Source organism: Tenrec ecaudatus, chromosome 9, assembly GCF_050624435.1.
Source record: "Tenrec ecaudatus isolate mTenEca1 chromosome 9, mTenEca1.hap1, whole genome shotgun sequence".
NCBI lineage: Eukaryota > Metazoa > Chordata > Mammalia > Afrosoricida > Tenrecidae > Tenrec > Tenrec ecaudatus.
In genome coordinates this window covers 122,334,166-122,356,152 of record NC_134538.1, presented here as the reverse complement: position 1 = coordinate 122,356,152, position 21,987 = coordinate 122,334,166, and the positions used below count along the sequence as shown (strand labels likewise).

General features: G+C 42.2%; 1 protein-coding gene across 1 annotated transcript in view; it reads left to right on the top strand.

Annotated features, from left to right (window-relative positions):
* Window positions 1-21,987, top strand: part of FBXL13 (F-box and leucine rich repeat protein 13) — a 245,272-nt gene that overhangs the window by 6,581 nt on the left and 216,704 nt on the right. The window contains exons 2-3 of the mRNA XM_075557360.1: window positions 20,413-20,516; window positions 21,322-21,412. Of these exons, the coding sequence (XP_075413475.1) occupies window positions 20,413-20,516; window positions 21,322-21,412 (195 nt within the window). The remainder of the gene's footprint in view (window positions 1-20,412; window positions 20,517-21,321; window positions 21,413-21,987) is intronic.

Sequence of the window (21,987 nt, the reverse complement as noted above, 5' to 3'; positions counted from 1 at the left end):
CAGAGTCGATGGAAGGACTTTTTTAGTCTCACATTCTAGAAACTAGCTCTACAACTCATTCAACCTTACTTGTACTGCATTTTATTAGAGCAATTGTTCTCAACCTTGCTAATGCCATGAACCTTTCATACAGTTCCTCATGTTGTGGTGACCCCTCCAACCATAAAATTATTTTCCTTGCTACTTCATAACTGTCATTTTGTTACTGGGCGACCCCTGTGAAAGGGTCATTTGATGCCCAAAGATGTTGCAACCCACAGATTGAGAACCGCTGTATTAGACCAAGTCAATAAGATTAAAAAACAAAACAGCACCCCCAGCCTCACTGTCGAGTCAATTCTGATTCAGAGCGACCCTAAAGGACAGAGTAGAGCTGCCCCTATGCGTTTCCTAGAGTGTAGATCTTTACTAAAGTAGAAAGCAGCATCTTTCTCCTGAGAAGTGGTTGCTGGATTTGAACTGCCGCCCCCTCTGATGGCAGTCCAACACGTAACCCACCAGCGCCCCAGATCCACACTCAAGAGGTGGGAGTTGCATTTCCTTCAAGAGAATGATGTAAAAAAGGTGAAAATGCAAAAAAGAAAAGAAAAAAGTGTGGATATGTCTTACAAACACTATATATAAAATCATGACACTTTTCCATATATCTCCTACCCTGGAAGTTCTTTTTACCCCACTTAACTTTCGTGAAAGACCTACATTAATACCTGTTTCAGTAACCAAAGGGAATCCCAGGAGAACCTTTGCTTTGATTTAAAAACGGGGCGGAGGTGGTGAAAAGTGATAGGCGGATTAAGTACTTGCTTTGCAGCAAGCCATTAAAAAGGCAGCACTGCATTAAAGAGCAGCCAGGAATGCGTCATCACGGCCTTCGTTGGGCGGCGCTCAGCAGCTCAGCTCAGCGTCTGTGAACGCTGTACGTGAGCATTGTTTTAGGGTGTGTGTGTGGATGTGTACTGTTTGGTAGGTTATATTTTGGGTCTTGGAATATGAAAAACAATGTTCCTATATGAAATCAGTGGAAATTGCTTCTTTGCCGTAGGCCATTTCTGTTTACACAAGGTTTCTTCGGGACAGACATTCTAGTTCCACACAGTGGTGGAAACTGTGTCTCTTTTTCTCAGTTCCCTCCCTCTATGCCATTCACTCCACAACCACTCAACTCTGAGAGAATTCATATTCCCTGCTTCATGCCTGGCTCACATGGCTTAAAGGGAGACCCTTCTATGTCAGGAAGGCTCCAGGACACACACCAGAAGTACATGTGTCACTTTAAACTCAAGTCATTTGTTGTCACCTCAGTGCAGCCGAGGCTGACCAAAGAGGCCTGCCCGAAATGAGGGACTGACCTTGCTGCTGGCTCTTATCAACCTGCCTTCCACCTGTGGGGCTAAGATGATCCGCCCAGAAGATGAGACCAGAAAATGAAACCTGTTAATCAAATCTAGAAACGCCATGCCTTGCTTGTGTGGAAGACTGGACTAAACTGACATTAAGAAAACCAGCAAGCTGCGACTATATGTAATCTATGTGAAACCCATTTAAGATATGTAGGCACAGGTTAAAGGTAAAAAATGGGGGGAGGGGAGCAGCGTGCAAGCACTAAATGTAGGAAAGCTGGAGTAGTTCATCTGATACCAGATAAAATTCAAGGTAAAGAATGTTACCAGAGGTAGAGAGGGCTATTTCATAAAAAGCAGCATACTTAGGATGACATTACAGTTATGAACATGAATGCACCCAATCACAGAGCTTCAAAAAACATGAAGTAAAAACTGACCAAATTAGAGGGAGAATTACATAAATTCACAATCATTGGAGATAACTGATAGAGCAACTAGACTAATCATCAGTCTGTAAAACACCTATGGACACTTTCAACCAAGTCGACCTAACTGACATTGTTCGGAAACATAGCAGGGCTCTGGTCAGACTTTCTCTGACTTCACAAGAGGGGCAGAGAACCACATGCAAAACCAATTCCTGTGTCAGACTTGCCTTCACCCTCCAGCCTTCTTTACCAATTACGACACCAACTGTCTCTCCCATGGCATGCTCTTTTCTTCTGGGTTTGATCATTTATAGCCATGGTCATTCAAGAACTCTCAGACTCTTATTTACAAGATGGCATTTATTAGGAAAGTTAATGGGTTACAATTCAGGAGCAGAAATGCTCAGGATCCACCTCTTTATTTACGATAGTCTCCCCTTATCCCCCTCCCCCAACTTTGTCCCTTCCTCTCATCCCCCTTCTTCCTTGGCCTTGAGACCAACAAAGCGCTTTTAGTGCTGCTGATAATTGCCTAAAGGGCAGGCCATTCCACCACAAACCTCAGCCCAAAGACTCTCAGCTCTAGGTTTGTGGGTCAGCAGCGAGCCAAGCACTCCAGTTAAGTTCCTGGAAGTGCCCCAGCACAGAGTCGGGCCTCCTCCACCAGGAGCCAAGAAGCTCACCATTCTTTCTCATGCACCGACTGACTCATGCTTCTGCTGCTGCCACACCTTTGCCACTTCTCCGGTGTTACAGCTTTGTGTCTCTGAGTTGAGGAAGCTCAGTACACAATGATCTTAAGCTCTAAAGGACATGTTCCACTCCTGGATCTCCCTCTCTTAATTAAAAGATCATTTTATTGGGGCCCTTACAGCTCTTATAACAATCCATACATCAATTGTATATAGCATATTTGTACATATGTTGCCATCATTTTCTAAACATTTACTTTCTTTTTGATGGCTTATTTATTTCATGGTAGAGAAAACTCCTCTTACTTCTGCTGACATGCTTCGATTTATACCCAACAGGGTGTTTGTGTTAGTGTAGGTTCACTAGAGAAATCCATAGGCACTCATATATGTATAATAGATAACTTCACATACAAGAGTAATCGTACAATAAGAAAACATCCCAGCCCAGTCCAGATCAAGTCCATAAGTCCCATAGTACCCCATATGTCAATACCAGCCCATAAATTCCTCTTTAGACTCACACAGCCATGCAATGATGCTGAATGCAGGAAGATCACAGACCAGTGTGTGGAAAGGCTTGTGGATCCAGTGATGGCGGAAGCTTCTCTGTGCTGGCATGGGTCTCCATGTGGCTCCTCCAGCTCCGGTACTCTGATTTCATCAGCGTAGCTCCATCAGGCTCCTCATCAGTAATGTCTTTCAGAGCGTCTCCAGCAAGTTATTTATCTCCTTAGCACCTCCAGATGAGGTCATCAAGCTAGAACCCGATTGACAGACTAAACTCCACCCCTTCCCTCGTACTAGTCTCAAATTGGCAACAGATCATGTAAAACGACCACAATGGTAGACTTGACCAATCACCTTGTTGGAGTGCCATGTTTTTATGATCACAATTAACCCTGATTACAATCACAACTGAATCGTATAATCCTATCCGCACCATCCCTACCTTCTCTTACCCAGAGTGATCAAGCAAAGAGAGAAACACGCTCAGTCCGCAGGTTCCCAGCCAGTTGTTACAAAGACTGGCTAGACGAGCCCAGCAAATAACTGCTGTACCAACATCGGCAGCTCACATGTCTTTTCAAGCACACGCCGTAGAACAATCTCAGCTTATTTCAAAAGACTGAAATGAAGTTAAATTAGAAACCAATGACAATAAGATATATAGAAAAGCCCTAAGTATTTGGAAAATGCTCACTACTTTTCTAACTCAGCAGTTAAAGAAAAATAAAAAAAGTAAATGAGAATATATTTTGAGCTCAGTGCTAATAAAGAGATAGCACTCCTTAGAAGTGTTATTTTAGACTCGAACCTATAAGGCTTAAAATAAATTCCTTAGGTTTTTACTGTAGGGGCTATAAAAGAGAAATTTAAATCCAATGTAAGGAGAAAGGCGGGGGTGGGGTGGTGGTGGTGATAGAAACAAAGATAAAAGAAAGCAATGAAGTAAAACAGATGGAACAATAGAGAAAAAGCCCAAAATTCCTTCACTAAAATTTTAAAATAAATTTCTAGCAAGACTGCTTGAGGGAAAAAAAGAAAACACAAATGACCAATATCAGGAATAAGAAGGATATGCCTCTACAGGTCCTACAGATAAGAAGGACATTAGGGGACTATTACCCTGACCCAAGATCAAATAGAACATCGTACTAGTCCTATTTCTTGAAGAGAAATTCTCCATAGAAAGTGAATTTGTTGCCAAAATCCTCTACACAAAGAAAATTTAGATGGTTTCACTGATGAATTTGATTAAATAATTAAGGAAAGAATTAATCCCGTCCTACAAAAACTCTTTTCTGATAATAGAGGCCAAAGGAATGCAAGAAACAGTTCTCAACCTGTTTTATGAGACCCACATAACCTCAATGCCTTGGTCGTCATTGCTAGAACAGAAAATTATAGATCAGTTCTCTCAGGAACATAGATTCAGCTTTAAAAAATTATTATATTGGGGGCTCTTACAGCTCTTATAACATTCCGTACATTGATTGGCTCAAGCATATTTGTACATACGTTGCCATCATAATTTCCAAAACCCTTTTCTACTTGAGCCCTTGGTATAAGCTCCGTTTTTCCCTCCCTCCCCCACAGATTTTCTTAACAAAATATTAGCGAATGAACTCCAGGCATATACAGAGCAAGGTTTATCCCACAAATGCAAACTTAAATATTTGAAAATCCACCAAAGTAGTTCACTTTATTAATAGAAGGAAGGAAAAGAAACAATCAACTCAGTAGATATGGGGGAAAAATCTTCATTACATTTCAATTCTTTAATGATGAAAACTCAAACCCGACTTGGAATAGAAAGAAACAGCTCATGTGATAAAGGGTATGTATAAGGAACAAACACTGCTAATATGCAAAACATTGAACTCTTTTCCCTTAAGATCAGGCACAGGCAAGGACGTCTGCTTTCACCATTTATAGCCATTCCTTGGTTTCTGGGACACTCTCTCCATCAATACCCGAACCCACGGGCACTCCAGTCCCTTATATATTAAATGGTGTAATGCTTGCACATAATCTACAAGATAATCTCTAGATAATTTATAATACCAAATGCTATGTGAATCAACTTTATACTCCCTTTTAACCTCTAAGGGATTGCTTTGACCACTTAATTGGTTCCTCCACCCACCCATCCTTTGAATGTTTTCAATCTGTAGTTGATTGAGTCCTTGGATGCTGAATTCACAGATGTGATTGTTGACTGTATAATACAACATGATTCAGCATTTAGAAGTCCCAACACAAACACAAGTCCCCTCCACCACAAACTCAATCAAATCCACTGCCACTGAGTTGGTATCGACTCATAGTGACACTATAGGATAGAGTAGAACTACTGTGTAGGGTTTCTGAAGCTGTAAATCTTTTTAGGAGCAGACAGCCTCAGCCTTCTCCCTCAGAGCACTTGGTGGGTTTGAACTACTGACCTTGTGGTTTGCACTACTGACCTTGTGGTTCGCAGACCAAAGTGTAACCCACTATGTCACCAGGGCTCCTGTTGGATATCCCAGTCAGTACAAAAAGATAAGAAAGTCAAGTAAAAGACACAAAACCTGCAGTCTGAGAATTAAAACTGTCCTCATTTGTACCCACTGTGGTTCTTTAAAGTATAAACAGAGGAGTCTAAGTTTCGGAGGGAACCCTAGAGCTAATAAGTGAGTTTAGAAGTTTTCACCTAGGAGGCCAATATCCAAAATTCATGATGTTTTTATATAATCACAACAAGCAATTGGAGACTTAAAATTTAAAAATAATTCTATTGATAATAGCCTAAAAATATAAAATACTTTGGAATAATTTTAAAATTACAAAGACACTTTATTAGAAATTTACAACATTGCTAAGAAATTAAAGGAGACTTAAATGTCGGGATTTACTGTGCTCATGGATTTAAAGACTCAAATTTTTAAAAATGTCAATTATAGCCAGATTAGTTATATAATTAGTGCTAGCCCAGTGATGTTCCCCAGAGGCTTTCAAAATATAGAAATAGGCGATTGTGAAATGTGTGTGCAAAGGACTGAAACAGTCATAACAATCTTGAAAAAGAAAACAAAACCGGAGGTCTGAGACTAGCTGGACTCAGGACACTGAATCTAATAGCAGTTTGCTCAGAATGATAGGAGCAACAATATAGGGGATGAGCATGGTTACAGCCATGTTACAAGTAAAAAGAGGGAGGGATTGAGCATGGTACTCTGGTGGCCTAGACAGCCACAAGCTCAGCATCTCAAACCCACCAGCCTCTGCTGGAGAAAGAGGAAGCGTTCTACTCCTGAAGGAGATGTACAGCCGTGGAAGCCCATCAGAGCAGGCCTCCTTTGTCCTCTAGGGTAACAGTGACTTGGAATCAATTCAGTAGCAGAGTTCGTTTGTTTTTGTCCTAAATAATTACACAAAGTACTTTCACTTCCTGCAAAGTGTTATTTGAAATGGATTTAGATTAATGGTAAGTGTAGACTGCAAACTCTGAAAACAACCAATGGAAAAACTTTAAAAATTGTGAATGATGTGCTGAGAGGAGGGAAAATGGAATCACAAAAAAATTAATTAAAAATTTAAAAATTTAAATGAATGAAAACAAAAAAATTTAAAAAACAAAACAAAGAAGCAAAGAAAAAGCAACAGTTACAAAACAGGAAACAGTTACAAAAATGTTAGCTATTATGGTAGATGTTAATGTTATTAGTTGCTAGATCCTGTGGAGGGGCTCTAACTCCCAGTGCCCCTGGGGATAGCAGATGGAACTGTTGCCAGATCCTGTCTCATCCTCGAGAGAACAGGCATGTTTGAACCCGTTGTTGCAGCCACTGTGTATCAATCCATCTCGTTGTAGACATAGTTTCTTTTGCTGACCCTCTGCTTTACCAACTATATTCATACCCATTTTTTTAAATTTTAACAATTTATTAGGGGCTCATACAATTCTTATCACAGTTCATACATACACATACATCAATTGTATAAAGCACATCTGTACAGTCTTTGCCCTAATCATTTTTTTCTCCTCTTTTCTTTTTTTACATTTTATTAGGGACTCATACAACTCTTATCACCATCCATACATATACATACATCAATTGTATAAAGCACATCCATACATTCCCTGCCCCAATCATTCTCAAGGCATTTGCTCTCCACTTAAGCGCATTGCATCAGGTCCTCTTTTTTCCCCCCTCCCTCCTCTTTCCCCCCTCCCTCATGTGCCCTTGGTAATTTATACCTCGTTATTTTGTCATATCTTGCCCTATCTGGAGTCTCTCTTCCCCCCTTCTCTGCTGTCCCTCTCCCAGGGAAGAGGTCACATGTGGATCCTTGTAATCAGTTCCCCAATTCATACCCATTTTAAATGTAAGTGTTCTAAATATACCAATTAAAATGTATACAACTAAGATTTTTGCATTTGAACTAATAAACAGCTAAAACATACACACACACAAACAGAAGCGATAGGGAAATGGGTAAAAGTATAGAGATAATGTAAGAATCACAGAATAGTGATAGTTACGGAAATGGAGTATTGCTGTATGGGGACTCATTCTACTATTATTTATATATGTTTGAAGAAATTTATAATACAAAATTAAAATTAAAAATGGTTATGGTTGGGTGTTTTTTCCTTAGACAGTATGTAGCTGGGGTTGAATGGAATGACAGTGATACCTTGATTTGACTATAGAGTCATTTTCTGTTTGCTTGGCATACTAAGCATTCATTGCTACAAAATTCACCATTCCAAAACTTAGTGGCTTTAATTCATTCACTCAAACTCATTGCCGATGAGTTGATTCCAACTCACAGTGACCCTGTAGGAGAAGGTAGGACTGCCCCTGTGGGTTTCTGAGACTGTAACTCTTTGCGGGAGTAGAAAGGCTCATTTTTTCTCAAGGAGTGGCTGGTGGCTTCAAACTGCTGACCTTGTGGTTAGAAACCAATGTATAACCACTGTGCCAATAGGGCTCTAGCAGGAAGAACTCAGTTTGGTCCAACTCTGCAATCCAAAGGCCGATCAGGTTTCATTGTGGGTCTAATGCAGTGATTGACCTCAACGGCTCACTGCATGGAACCCACACATGATGTGCCTTTGGAACTTCTAGTTGTAGGAGCCAATTTTGCTGAACTGAATTTTGTTATGTAAGGGAGCTATCTTTTAAAGTAAGATTGTCCAGATTTGATTCTTGATGTCATTACCTGCTCACTTTTTATGGCCCCGAGACAGTTTCTGAGCCTCTTCTGCCTCAGTGTTGCTGATTGGAAGGCTCTACATGGATGAGAGGCAGGCCTTTATGTTCTGAGGTTAGGGAAAGTAATTGTGAAAGGGGAACCTGGGAGAAAGACAAGGCTTTCTACTCCCGTAAAGAGTCACAATCTCAGAAGCCTACAGGGCCAGTTCCACCCTGCCCTTTAGCATCACTAGGAGTCGGAATCAACTCAATGGCAGTGAGTTGGGTTTTTTGAAAAGGTTTGCATAAGGAGCCTTGGCAGAACAATAGCTAAGCACCTGTTGCGAACCAAGATGTCAGAGGGTTTGATCCCACCGGCTGCTTTATGGGAGGGGGAAAAAACCCAAACCCATTGCCATCAATTTCATTCTGACTCATTGTGCCCCTCCAAATCTATGACTCTTTATGATAGCAGAAAGTTTCATCTTTCTCCCTAGGAGCAGCTGCTGGGTTTGAACTACCAACCTTGCAGTTATTAGTCCAGCCTTCCCCAACAGCATCATCATGGCTCCTCTGCAATCTACACCATACAGATTACCCCATAGGAAGCCCGATGGGCCATTTCTACTGTACAATATAACATTGCAATGAGTTAAAATTGACTCAAAGACTCACAACGACAAAAGTTTGCACACCCAACTTGAAGGATATTGGATTGTATCATGTTGGTTGGAAATTGTTCTCTTTTAGGCTCTGGAGACTGGCCAGCACATTTCCTTAGGGGATGGGACAGGTCAAGGGCAGTGCATTAGACCATTATTAAGTCAGTAGGTATTTGCTGGGCACCCAAACAGGAGCCAGTAGAAAGCACAACATCTTCCATCACTGACTGTCTGCTGCTCAAATGTGTCTCTGCACATGTATCCTATGGACTATCCTACAAAGAAGTAAAAAAAAAAAATAAGTGGGATAAATTCATCTTTCATATAGAACAAACAAACTAATCTACCCATAGCAAAACATGTAACCAGTATAGATTACTGTGCTATTTTACATGATATATTTTTTTGTTTTGCATACATGATTTTCAATATCAGGTGTGCTGCTTGCACTTCAATAACAGATCTCAGTTTGGAATAGCTACATCTCAAGGACTCAAAAGTCACATGTGGCCCAAACCAAACTCACCGACGTCAAGTAGATTCTGCGTCTTAATGACCCTAGAGGACAGGCTAGGACAACTGCTTGTGGATTTCCAAGTCTGTCAGTCTTTATGGGAGCAGAGCGCCTCTTTCTCCCACACAGCGACTGGTGGGTTCAAATCACAGATTTTGTAATTAGCAGCCCCTCTTGTAACCCACAAATATGCTGCTAAATTGGAAATCTCAGGGTCCAGCATGGGTGTACCTGTGTGGTGCAGGTGGTTACCTCCCTGGCTGCTAGCCACAAGATTAGAAACATGAGGCCACCCAGGGGCGCTTTGGAAGAGAGACTTGGTGATTTTGCGCCAAAATAAATAAATAAATCAGCCAGTGAGAATGCAATGGAGACCATGGGCCACTGAATCAGAGTCAACGCAATGGCAATTAAGGTGCAGCCTGTTTACATGACTAATAAACAAAGGAAAATTCCCTTTGATCAGGAGAGAATCACTGTCTCTTCGCGAAAGTTGTTCTTTTTATTTATTTATTGAAAGTTGTTCTTTTCAATTCACTGCAGCTTCTGGACCTTTAGAGGAACCCAACTTCCCAGGGAGGGTCAGGTGAATCTGTCTACTGGTGATCAATGGTTTTAGTATGCATCCAGAAAATGAGTATTTTCAAATTTGCCTCCGTAATCAGTGATGAAACTCTATTTAAAGAAGACAAAAGAAGCAACTTGCGCATATGTCATGGATTTTTTGGAGTATCTTATGAAACAAATTACAAAACCACGTAGCCCCTTAGCAGAGAAGCACTCTGGAGGAGACTTTTGGAAATTGAAGAAGTGACCTGCTTTCTGTTCGTCTGAGTTTTACTGTTCCTCCGCAAGGTTCTCTCTGAGGCTACTGCTGTGTCTGTGATGGTGGGAAAATGTCATGGGGGGAGGAACCTGACCACCCCCAGCTTTGAGGGGGAGGACAAGTAAGGTCAACAGCGTAGCCTCTAAGGTAAATAAAGGTCGTGCTTGCCTCCTCTCATCAACCGTCTGACCAGTTCTGGCACTGACTGTCCCTCCCATAGCCCTTTCTACTTCTCTCTGGGCTTGATGATTGATTCATTGCAGTGGGCACAGCTCACAGCCATACTCATGATTATGAGGGTTATTATTGGGGTTTAAATGGTTACAATTCAGGATCAGATATTATCCAGGGATGGTGGGTGGGAACAGAGAGAAGGGAGGGATCAGGGGGGAGCACAAAAAATGGAGGGTTTAACAGGATATTATTGTTGATTTTATTTCTTGGGTTATGATTATACATATATATATATACACACATAAATATATAATGCTTCTTTAACAACCCCCCCTCCCTGTTCCACTATGCTCCCCTGCCCCGTACCCCCACCAAATTCCCTCAGCTTCCTTCTCCCACAAACATAAATAGTGGTTTGAGTGGCTTGGGAAAAAAAAAGAGGAGGAAAGATAAAATTGAAATGGACGTGGAGTCTTTAATGAGAAACAAGTTAATCTCAAACAAATAAACAACAACAAAGAGAAATGCTTCAGGATACAGTTCTTTGAGGAGGACACTTTCTTTTCAACTGTGGTTAAAGGCAGGCCTCTCTCTGGCCCTAGGCCTAACTTTTGCCCTGCTTGGACAAGTGGTACCAAGCTCTGTAGTTATACCAGTTGGTGCCCATATTCCTCCAGCAGCAAGTCTCCTGACCAGAGGCACTCAGCTTTCCCTCTCTGTGGATTAGATGCTCACCATGCCATCTCCTACTAGTCTCTGCTGCTTCTGTGGCTGCTTCTCCCGGTTGCTTGCTGTCTCTAGCGATTCCCAATGCAGAGACCCCGGGTCTATGGGACATACGTTACTCTTGTCTCTTCTTACTGGTAGTCAGAGTCCTCCTGGGCTCTGGAATAGCTCTTTTTTTAAGCCCACTGGGAAGGCAAAACTGACCAATGCCTTCATTGGAATTCCATATACCTTATTTACATACTCCCACCCCCTAAGAGTGCCTTGTACTTTCTTTTCCTTAATAACAAGCTACCAGATCCCCTTGGTGGCCTACAAACACCTAATTGGCACGGCTCTACCCAGTCATTTGATGGGAGTTATGGAAACTATGACTTATTGTTGCTAGATTAGGTAGAGTTTGCTCAGACTCAGTCACCCGAGGTGCAAGAGAAAGAAACACTGACTGGCCCTGAGCCAGCCTCACAGCTGTGGGTCTGTTTGAACCCAGTAACATAGCTACTGTGTCAGTCCACATCTTTGATGGTCTTCCTCTCGTTGACCATGTACCAATATTGATGTCCCTTTCTAGGGACTGATTGGTCCGCAGATAGCTAATAAATGTAAGAAAATGTATTTAGCCCCACTGGTGAAAACAAAATGTAGATGAAAATTAATGACTATTTTTACCCATGAAGTCAACAACAATAATCACAAATTTAATTCCCAGTGTTGTCATGAGGGAAATAAAATGGATATTCTCACTGGATGTAGATGAAAGTGTAAGTTGGTAGCACCTTTTTGGAAAACAATTTAAAAAAATCATTTTATTGGGGGCTCTTACAGATATTATAACAATCCATAGATCAATTATATCAAGCAAACTTGTACATACGTTGCCATTATCGTTTTCAAAAGATTATCTTTCTACTTGAGCCCTTATTATCAGCTCCTTTTTTCTCCCTCCTTCCTTCATCCTTCTAACCTCATGAACCCTTGATAAATTACATATTATTATTTGTTTATATCTCACACTGCCCGCTGTATCCCTTCTCCCACATTTCTGTTATTTGTTTCCCTGGGGTGTGCTTATACATCCATCATTGTTATCAGTTCCCCCTTTCTCCCCTTCCCCCTCCCCACCCTCCCCCTACCCTAATGATATCACTAAAATATGTCTGAAAAGCTTTAAAATACAGCTTTTGAGTCTATAGTATTGTTGAAATATATCCTAAGGAAATAACCAGGAATGAAGATATATAGATCTCCGGATTAGCCATGATAAATAGATCCCATTATTCTTCTGTGCCACTGAATCTGTTCTACCTTACCTAACTCTGTCTCAGAGAATGAAACACTGCCTGGTCCTATGTCAGTCTCATAGTCGTTCGTTCGTTCCTATGTTTCAGCCCATTGTTGCAGCCATCGTGTCAGTTCATCTCAGTGAGGGTCTTCTTTCAGCCGACCCTGTTTCTTGAACATGATGTCATTTTCCAGGGCTGGCTTCTGCGAGCATTCTGTCTGTGCTCTTCCAGGACAGACTGGTCCGTTCCTTTGGCATTGGGTGGTATATTAGATTTTACTCACCAACACTGTAATTTGAGTGAATAATTTCTTCTTGGGTCTTCCTTATTCTTTGTCTAGCTCCCATGTCATAGGAGGTAATTGAAAATATCACCACTTGGGTCATGAATCTGGAAGACTGAAGGTGAATTTGTGCATTTGAATTATGGTGTTGGCGAAGACTATCAAAAGTACCAGGGCCTGTCCTTAGAACAAGCAAATCTGCCGTGGATGAAGTCCAGTCTGAAAGCTCCTTAGAAGTGAGGATAGAGAGACCGTGTCTCAAGTATCTTGAACATATTACCAGAAAAGACTAGGAAAAGGACACCATGCTTGGTAAAGTGGAGAGTCAGAGGAAAGACAGGAAGTCCCTCAAGGTCAAGGAGATGGACCGGCACAGTGGATGCAGCAATGGGCTCAACCAGAACAATAGTGGAGATGGTGCAGGACCGGCAGTGTTTCATTTTAGTGTCACTGTAAGTTGGAAGTGACACCTAACATCAGCAACAACAGTTTCAGCACAAGGATATGTTCCGAAATTCCTCGTCTTCAAAATATTATCCATAGTTTATTATGTTCCACACAGTTGAATGCCTTGCACAGTCAAAAGAAAGATGCACATCTTTCTGGTAGTCGCTGCCTTCAGCCAAGATTCATCTGATAGCACTGATGTTCTTTGTTCCACAGACTCTTCTGAACTCAGCTTGAACTTCAGTTGCCTGCCTGTGTGTTGCATGCAACTGATTAATGATATGTGTGCAATATGTACTTTTAAGTAATGGGAGAGGCAAGAAATAACTAAATAACCAACCATTTAGGAGTTGTTGATTATTTATGGTATATTTCTTTATAGTAGACTACCAACCAATTTTAATATACGATGTTTTTGAACAAGTTTTAGTCATATTGAAAATGTTCATAAGGTAATATTTAGCTCCCTCCCCCAAATGAGAGAGTATGTGTAAAAGTGGAGGGGAGGTGACATTCAACAGGGGAAAAAGAGTCACACTCAACATCAGCCCAAGGCCAAATTGATGAGGATAGGGCCAGACATGTCTGTGCTCTCCACCTTTCTTGACCAGTCGGACACTACCTGTCCTCCCCAAGGCCCACTCTACTTAGTTCCTGGGTACAACAACCCCTTGTAATGGACAAACAGAATTCACAGACCATGCACACCATTGTCAGGCATATTAGGGAAGTGAACAGGTTATAATTCAGGATAAAAAATTCTCCAATGCAGTTCTTTTGTCTGCTACACTCTTCTCAGACACCCTCACAGCCGTGTTTCTCTGTTCCTCAACCTCTTAGCCACTTGGCCCCTTGCTCCTGCCCTGCTCTGGCACTGCTACAAAGCTCTTTAAGTGCCACTAATAAATGACTGCAAGACTTTTTACTGTGCCTTAAGTAAGTCTAAGTAAGCCACAGGCAGCAGGCACTCAGCTCCAGCTCTGTGGGTCAGCAAACCTGGCTCCCCCATTAAGTACCTGGAAGCGAGCAAGCCTGCTTCTCAAAGGCACTCAACTATATTTATCTCTGGGTTGGGAAGCCTACCACATTGTCTTGTGCTCTTGTTCGGCTGTGCCCACCCATCTGCCACTCTTCTGCTCCCTCTCTGGTGTCGCAGCTCTCTTTTTCTTGGACGGAGGCGGTTCAGTGCGCAGGTATCTCAGGGTCCAAGGGATGTGTTCCATTCCTGCCTCTTCTTTGTGGATGGTAGTGAGATCCTCACCTTTGCTTCTGAGATGACTCATTCTAAACCTAGCAGGATGGCAAAAGTGACCAATCCCCCCACTAGAGTTGTATACTTTTTTCATGGTCCCGCCCAGTCGTTTGGTGGGACCAAAGATTGTGGCTAGCAGAGCCATATCATGTTCGTCACTGCACCACAGAGAGAGAGAAAGCTGTGAAGAGACAAGATGCTGCAGTGTGATCCCACCTTTGCCCCGAGAGAACGTGCATCGGGGGAAGAGGACACTGAGAGGCTTACTGGTTGGCAGGATGATGGCGGAGTATTATTTCCTTTTTCGGAATTTTCCAAATTAGAGTGAGAACGTGTTACTTTTGCAATAATAATGGGAAGGTGAAAACAAAATAGTTAAACATTAGCCCAAAGGTAGACAAACATTTTTGGTTTTTGCTGTCCCAGAGTATTTTCAAATGAATGTTATTGACGGAGAACTGAAAAAGAATAAACAGAGAAAACACAGGAAGTGGAAAGCATATCGCTGTGAGGCACTGATTTCCCATCCTCGGCTGGCCAGCTGGCTTGCACGCTCGCATCTGCTGTCCTCCGGATGAGAGGCTGCTTGCCTCTGGCTGCATGGCTGAGGTTTCCTGGACCCTCTGGGTTTTCAGGGGCCAGCCTGAAAGACTGGTCCCAGCAGGCACCTCCGAAAGACCTCCCTCTTGGGTCCAGCTTCCAGACAGACCTTCTCTGGGGCTCATTGCCCCAGTAGATTTTCACCTTCTCTCTGCCGTCGCTCTACTTCGATCTGGATGATGTTTTTGAATTTTCATGTATTTTTATTATTAGTTTTAGAGGCTTTTGATTTTCCAGTTTTCAAAGTAAGTTCCACGCCACTGCTGTCAGGCTCTTTCCTGACTCCCAGCCTCACGTTTGCAGGTGGTGTCTGTCATAGACCTTGCGAGTTTGCTGTCAGCGTCGTGCAGTCTAGAGGGACTGTTCAGACAAAATACATACAGCAGCGATATGAGAAGGGTTTCTTGGGTGAGACTCGGCGTCTTTCTTAAACTTTAATTTCAGATTTGAAATACACAACTGATTAATCAAATGTGTGGAAAGGGAGGCACTATGATATTTAAACCAGTGAAAACCAGTTGCCATGGTGCTGACTCTGCCTCGTGGTGAGCCCCATGTGTGCGCCATCAGGTTTCAGTGGCTGATCTTTCAAAAGCAAATCAGCAGGTCTTTCTTCCTAGATTGGGAGGGGGGGCGCCGATTCAGAAGTCCAACCTTGGCTGGTAGCTAAGGACATTAACCCTTTACGTTACCCACGGATTCCCTGCAACATTTACCCTATGTAAGATGTGTTAGGCTTCAGGGAAAAAAAGTGGTTTTTATTTTTCAGAAAGTAAAAGTTGTTACTCCTTTTGGCTCGTTATTAAATGCCGTTTTGCAGGTGATCAGGACCTGCACACAGGCAGGATTCTAGGAAACCTGAGTTTTGCCTTCTGGTCCTTCACCCTCATTGTAAGCATCATCTCTCTCTGCACGCTGCTGGGTACTTGCCAGGTGCCCGGCAAGGAGCTACCCCTTCCTCAAGCCTTTGTGTTTTCAGATAGGAGTCCAAAACAATGAACCGCTTGGGGTTGAATGTCAGATACTGAGCCATCCCCAAATATTTAGAACTAGGTTTCTCCTGCAATTCTTTACCGGTCTAAAGTCAGCACACTGACCAAATGCGGGCCAGATAGTAAAAGTGTAATGCCGGCATAATGAGGGGCTACACCTGTGATTAAAAAAGCTCCTTGAATTAATTTCAGTTTCATGTGTATGAAATATCAAAATGAGCCTACAGAACTTCATCTGCCCAGCAGAGGGCATGTTTAAATTACAAATCATGATATTTACGGAGCAATTAAAAATATATATATTGTTGCTTTTTTCAAGGTGAAGTTTTCACGAACCTATCATTTTAATGTATTGGTTTTTAATTTATACATCATATAGGATACTTTTCTTAAGGGACTAAAGGCTGCATATATTTGTTAGAGATTCAAGAACCATGTAGTACTGATTATCTGAGCAGGACTACCCAGTAGATTTAGGCAAGCAGAATTGTTTACCTTTGCTGGGCGTGGGATGCCATGACTCAGAATTGCCTTGATGGCAGTGGGTTGGGGCTATGTACCCCAAAGACCTGAAAGGAGAGACTCAAAAGGAGTCATTGCAGTACTATTCACAATAGCCAAGGGTGGAAACAACTGCAGTGCCTATCACCATATGAGAGGGAAAATAGAGTGCTACATTCTTCCATACTGCTCAGCCAGTCAAAGAAATGAAGTCCTGACGCATGTTACAGCATGGATGGCGCCGAAAGATAGCACACTGAGTAAAACACTTCAATCACAAAAGAACAAATATTGTATGACCTCACTTAGCATATAAAAAGACAGTAAGAGGCAAATGTATAGAGACCAAAGTTTACTAGTGACTCTCTGGGGCAGGATGAAGGGGACAAAGGTGGGTTAATGATGATGGAAAAATCACATTGATCACAGTAAGGGTCACAAATGATTACTGTAATTGTTGTCAGTTAGTTGTACACTTGTAAAAAGACGAATAGTCAAAATTTATGGCAGGGACCAAAAATAAATGAATAGGTAGAGAGACAGATAGTAACTGCTGAGGTAGCTTACATGCAGCCAAATACCTAAAGGGATTTGGTTCCTTGGTTTGGAAGTTCAGGGTCAAGACTTCAGGTGACATCCCAGTTAATTGGTCTAATATGTTTTGTGCCCACCTAGAACTAGTGCACATTTTAACCAAAGATTCCATAGAAAAATCCTGATCAAAGGGGCCATATACAGAAGAGAATCTCACTTTTTCATGAATTCTAGACTTTTTGGAGCCATGAAAAGTAGATGAATCCCTGAAGTGATAGCCCTGAGATACTCTTTAAGTCAACAAACGTCCCCTGAAGTTGTCTCAAAACCACAGCTTAGCTTAACTTGTGAACAAGGGTCTGCCTTGAATGTCTGCTCTTTTAAGTCCTCTCTGCAGGGCACTAAGTTGATAGCAGAAACTTTAAAGATTGATTGGGTAGGAACTTTAGGGGCAGCTCACGTGTGTTCCTGCCAGGAGCAGCCCCAGGCCAGAGGCCATGAGCATGGTGGCACAATGTGAAGGGTGTAACCAACACCGTGGGATTGTACATGTTGAAACTGTCGATTTGCTTTAGGTTTTGCCATATGTATTCTCCATAACAACAACATGAAACTTAGGAAAAAACCTAATCCAACAAGACAAAAATGTGTGTACTGGATTGTTTCGAGTAGTTTTGTTGAAAGGGTCGTAACTAGAAAACAATGGACATTTCCATCAATGATAGACTCCTGTTGTTGTGGAAATTTTCATCAATGTTAGATTCTTGTTGTTGTATGACATTGAGTCATATCTGACCTGTATGGAAGAGAAGAATGGTCCCAAATCTCTCCAAGGCTGTTTTCTTTACTGGAGTGATTGCCAGGTGTTTTCTCACTTGGGCTCCGTGCATGGTTCAAATTGTCCACTTCCACCCAGCACCAACTTTGTAGCTAAGGGATCACCAGTGTTCCTTAATCAGTGATTAATGGGTCTGTTTAATGTAATACTAATCAGCAAAAAAAAAAGAATATGCAATGCACACATAATGCAATTTTACCAATGCACACAATAAAATAAATGAACCCAGTGCCCTATATGGAATAAGTGAATCCCAACAAAGAATCCAGGCCTCCCTGGCTCTGGGCTGTACACCCTAGCCAGTCAATTAGATCATAGCCAATGAGGCCTCTGTGTGGGGGTGACCTTCTCTTGAGAATTCTGGGAAAACCTGATTTTCCCTCCTTGGAAGCGGGAGACCCTTCTCTCTCCCACCCACCTCTCTCTCTCTCTCTCTCTCTCTGTCTCTGCCACTCCCTGGGAGATGTTGCAGCTGACAAGACACATGGAACTATGCTAGTGCCCTGAGCTGGAGAAGCCACATGGACCTACCCTGATGCAACCAGACCTCGGAGCCGGAGAAGCCATATGGAGACCCGTGCCAGCGCCGAGATGCTTACAACGCCACTGGATCCAAAGACTTTCTACCCACTGTCCTGTGATCATCCTGCATTTGGCATCATTGCATGTGTTTTATGAGTCTGAAGAGGACTTTATAGATAGGTGTCAGACATGTGGACTAGTATCAGACTTATGGACTTGGACTGGACTGGGCTGGGATCCTTTCTCAGTGTTCAATTCCTCTTGTATATAAAACACTTTCTTATACACATATGTGTGTCCATGGATTTGTTTCTCTAGTCTACCCAGACTAACACATCTGGCAATGAAATTCATATTGTTTTCTCATAAGAGAACATCATTGTTATAGTTAATCTCCTGTCAACTTGCAAAAGGGTGGAGTCTGGCTTGGCAATCAGGTCACAGCTTGTTGGCCTCATTTGGAGGGACCATGGAGATAGACAGCTCTCTGGTGGCGGGATACACAGAAACTCTCTCTGCTTTTTATTCCTCCCGACAAGACACATGGAGCTATGCTAGAGCCCTGGAGTTGGAAGAGCCACAAGGAGACCCATGTCAGCTCTGAGATGCTTACACCACGACTGCATCCACAGGACTTTCCACCCACGGGCCTGTGATCTTCCTGTATTTGGCATCATTGCATGTGTTTTGTGAGTCTGAAGAGGACTTTATAGAATGGTATTGGACATATGGGCTAATATTGGACTTATGGACTTGATCCGGACTGGGTTGAGATGTTTCCTCAATATTCAATTGCTCTTGTGTATAAACTTCTCTCTGAAACACATGAGTGTCTATGAATTTGTTTCTCTAGTCCACCCGGACTAACACAATCATCTACTTTCTCCTTGAGGGTGAGACTTGTGGGCCACTTGTATTGAGAGGTCTTGCCAGACCACCCAACCTACGCAAATGACCTACCCCCTTCCTACTTCTCTTCTCATTGTTGTGCTTTTCTGTGCTCTGAGTTATTTTTCCTATGTATTGTCCAGCTCTACCTGTTGGGATATACGCTCCTTGAGGACAAGGAGTTTTGTTCTACATTGCTGTGTTTCCAGGTGCCAGCACAGAATGGCATTAGTTGGCACTCCGTAATGTTTGCTCAACATACTCAGACTTTGTAGGGAGTTCTCTTTGTATCAACGGACTGCGGGCACAGAGAGGGTGATGAAGGCCTTGATAGTGGCCTCAGCAAGCCCCAAGCCTAGGAGAATGAGCACGACAGCTTGGCTACATTAATCAGTGATTCATGAGAAGACTGTGGAGAGATTGGCTAGACAGATTAGTGATGGCTGAGTGTCAGAAAACAGTTTAAAGAAGAATAAGGATTTGAGTTGAAATGAGGATAAGTAAACAAGAGAGTGTAGGCATTCAAAGTGCGATGATCAGTTTTATATGGCCTGTCTTGCCATGATCCCATAACGCCCACAGAACGAATGGGTGGGGCGATGCAAATAAGACACTGTGGCCCACCAAGGGGATTGGGCAACTTGCTAATAACACAAATAAGGTGCATGGCAGCCTTGTGGTGGTGCGACCATTCAAGTAAAGGAATTGGTCAATTTCACCATCCAGTAATCTGAAGAGAAAGTCGATCCCAGAGCAGATGAGATGAAAGAAGAAAGAAGAGCTGAAGTGGTGAGTGTCCTGTGGCCTGGGCAGGGGGGCAGGGGGTGGGGAGTGTCTCTGCAGTGGAAACCTTGATCCAGGAGCAGAAAGCCTCTTGCATTTTAAAAAGGTGGAAACTGCTGTGATCAAAAGCATCCCAACTATGTTCTCAAATGCACTATTAATTTGTTCAGCGCACTGTCCAGTCACTTTCTTGGCAAACTTTACAGCATCATTTATGATGAATGAATATTTGTTTACAGGGAAAGGTAAACTGCATTTTGATTTGATTTTAGCAAACTATTCAGGGGGAAATAAATACAGAGGAGTATCTATAAAATATGCTTATTTTGAAGCTGTGACGGTAGTTGACTTTTTAATTGTATGAAGGGAGGGCCATCTGCTGCTTACTGGGAACAGACAAATTCAGAAGCATTTATTCCATTCTTTTTCTCTCTCTCAAGGCACTGTTATGTGGTCTACTTGCTTCTTGTCCTGAGGATCCACTGAGCTATTTAGAAGAAATGATCAAACATATAATTGAAAGCGGACTTGAAAGAATTTTTTGGTATGTAGAGTTCTGATTCATGTTAGGTAAACACTTCATTTTGAAGATAAAAAGCATTCAGTGTATATCATTGTATGTCACAAAATGAAGTTTTGCCAATAAATGCCTCTAATCATCAATTGTTGAAAAAAGCCCCATAGGCTTTTAAAAAATCACAGCGATAATATTTTTATTGTTAAAAAGAAGGAATTGAAACAAAGATGCACGAACTGGCAACTGGCTAAAAACTTCAGGGGGAGTATCCACCAAGTGGATGTTCTGAAAGTCTTCCAAACAATGTTATTAAAGGTTTCTTCAGTACATGATGAGTGCTTATGTAAAATGAAAAGAAACTGGATTAAAGGAGCAGATTGAAATTTCAACATACAAAAGAGATTTGGGGGCAGGGAACTGGAAGTTGCACCCAAACATTATCAGTCATTTTTCAGTGAGGCCCTGGAAGACTAAATCTCCCTAGAAGCTTTTAAGCCCCACAGGCACGCATGCATGCACTGGTTCTCAGCTTGAGAGATGTGGTACACCCTCATCAGTTACAGGCATTTGCTGGCCATCTGTTTCCAGTGGGTAGCAAGGAACACTGGTGCACTTTCCTTGAGGGAGCATCAACAAATGTTGGGGAACAGTTTGAGCAAGTCTTCCTGGTGATCCTGAAATACTTCTTCAAAGGGGCCCTGGGTCTTCTCTCCTCTCCCTTACATTCCACCTACCAGAACACTGGTAGAGATTCTTAAGGATAAAGCTACTGTGGAATGAAATCTCATGAGATTAAATGAATTTTTGAGGGTATCTTTTGGTTTTATTAAAGGGATATGTTCATTGACCCGGCAGTGAAACCATCAATTCGAAGATTGTCTGAAACTTACTTGGAACAGCTTTTTGGACTGGATGATCAGCTGGTCAGTATTAGTAACCAAGGATCCCAACTAGGCTTTGATGAAAGTATGAAAGTTTTGGGATTTACAGGCACTGTGAGATCAGACTGTTAAGGAAACACGCGCACACACACACACACACACACACACACACACACATTCTCTCTCTCTGTCTCGTTACCTCTCCAGTTTTGCAAGTGGTGTCTGGACATGTGTTGTTCTTCCTCTTTCTGATGAAATCTCTCGTTAAACGTCTCCTTTCCCTCTTTTGTTTCTTCTTTTCCTCCTCTCAGCTCATGCATCTTTATAATGATAGAAATATCATTAAGAAAAACCTTAAGGGAGGATTCTTATTTTCTTTTAAATCTGTTTCCTTCTGTTTTACTTCCCCTGCCTTCTCCCCCGCCCTAAGATTAGGATACAGAGAATCATAATGATATCAAACTTGAAATCAAGACCTTGTCGTTACTGAAAGGAACAGCTGACTCCACCATCAGGTTTTGATCCTGTAAAGAGGACAACCCCCCAAACCAAACCCACTGCCCTCGGTTGATTCTGACTTGGAGAAACCTGATAAGACAGAGAAGAATTGCCCACAG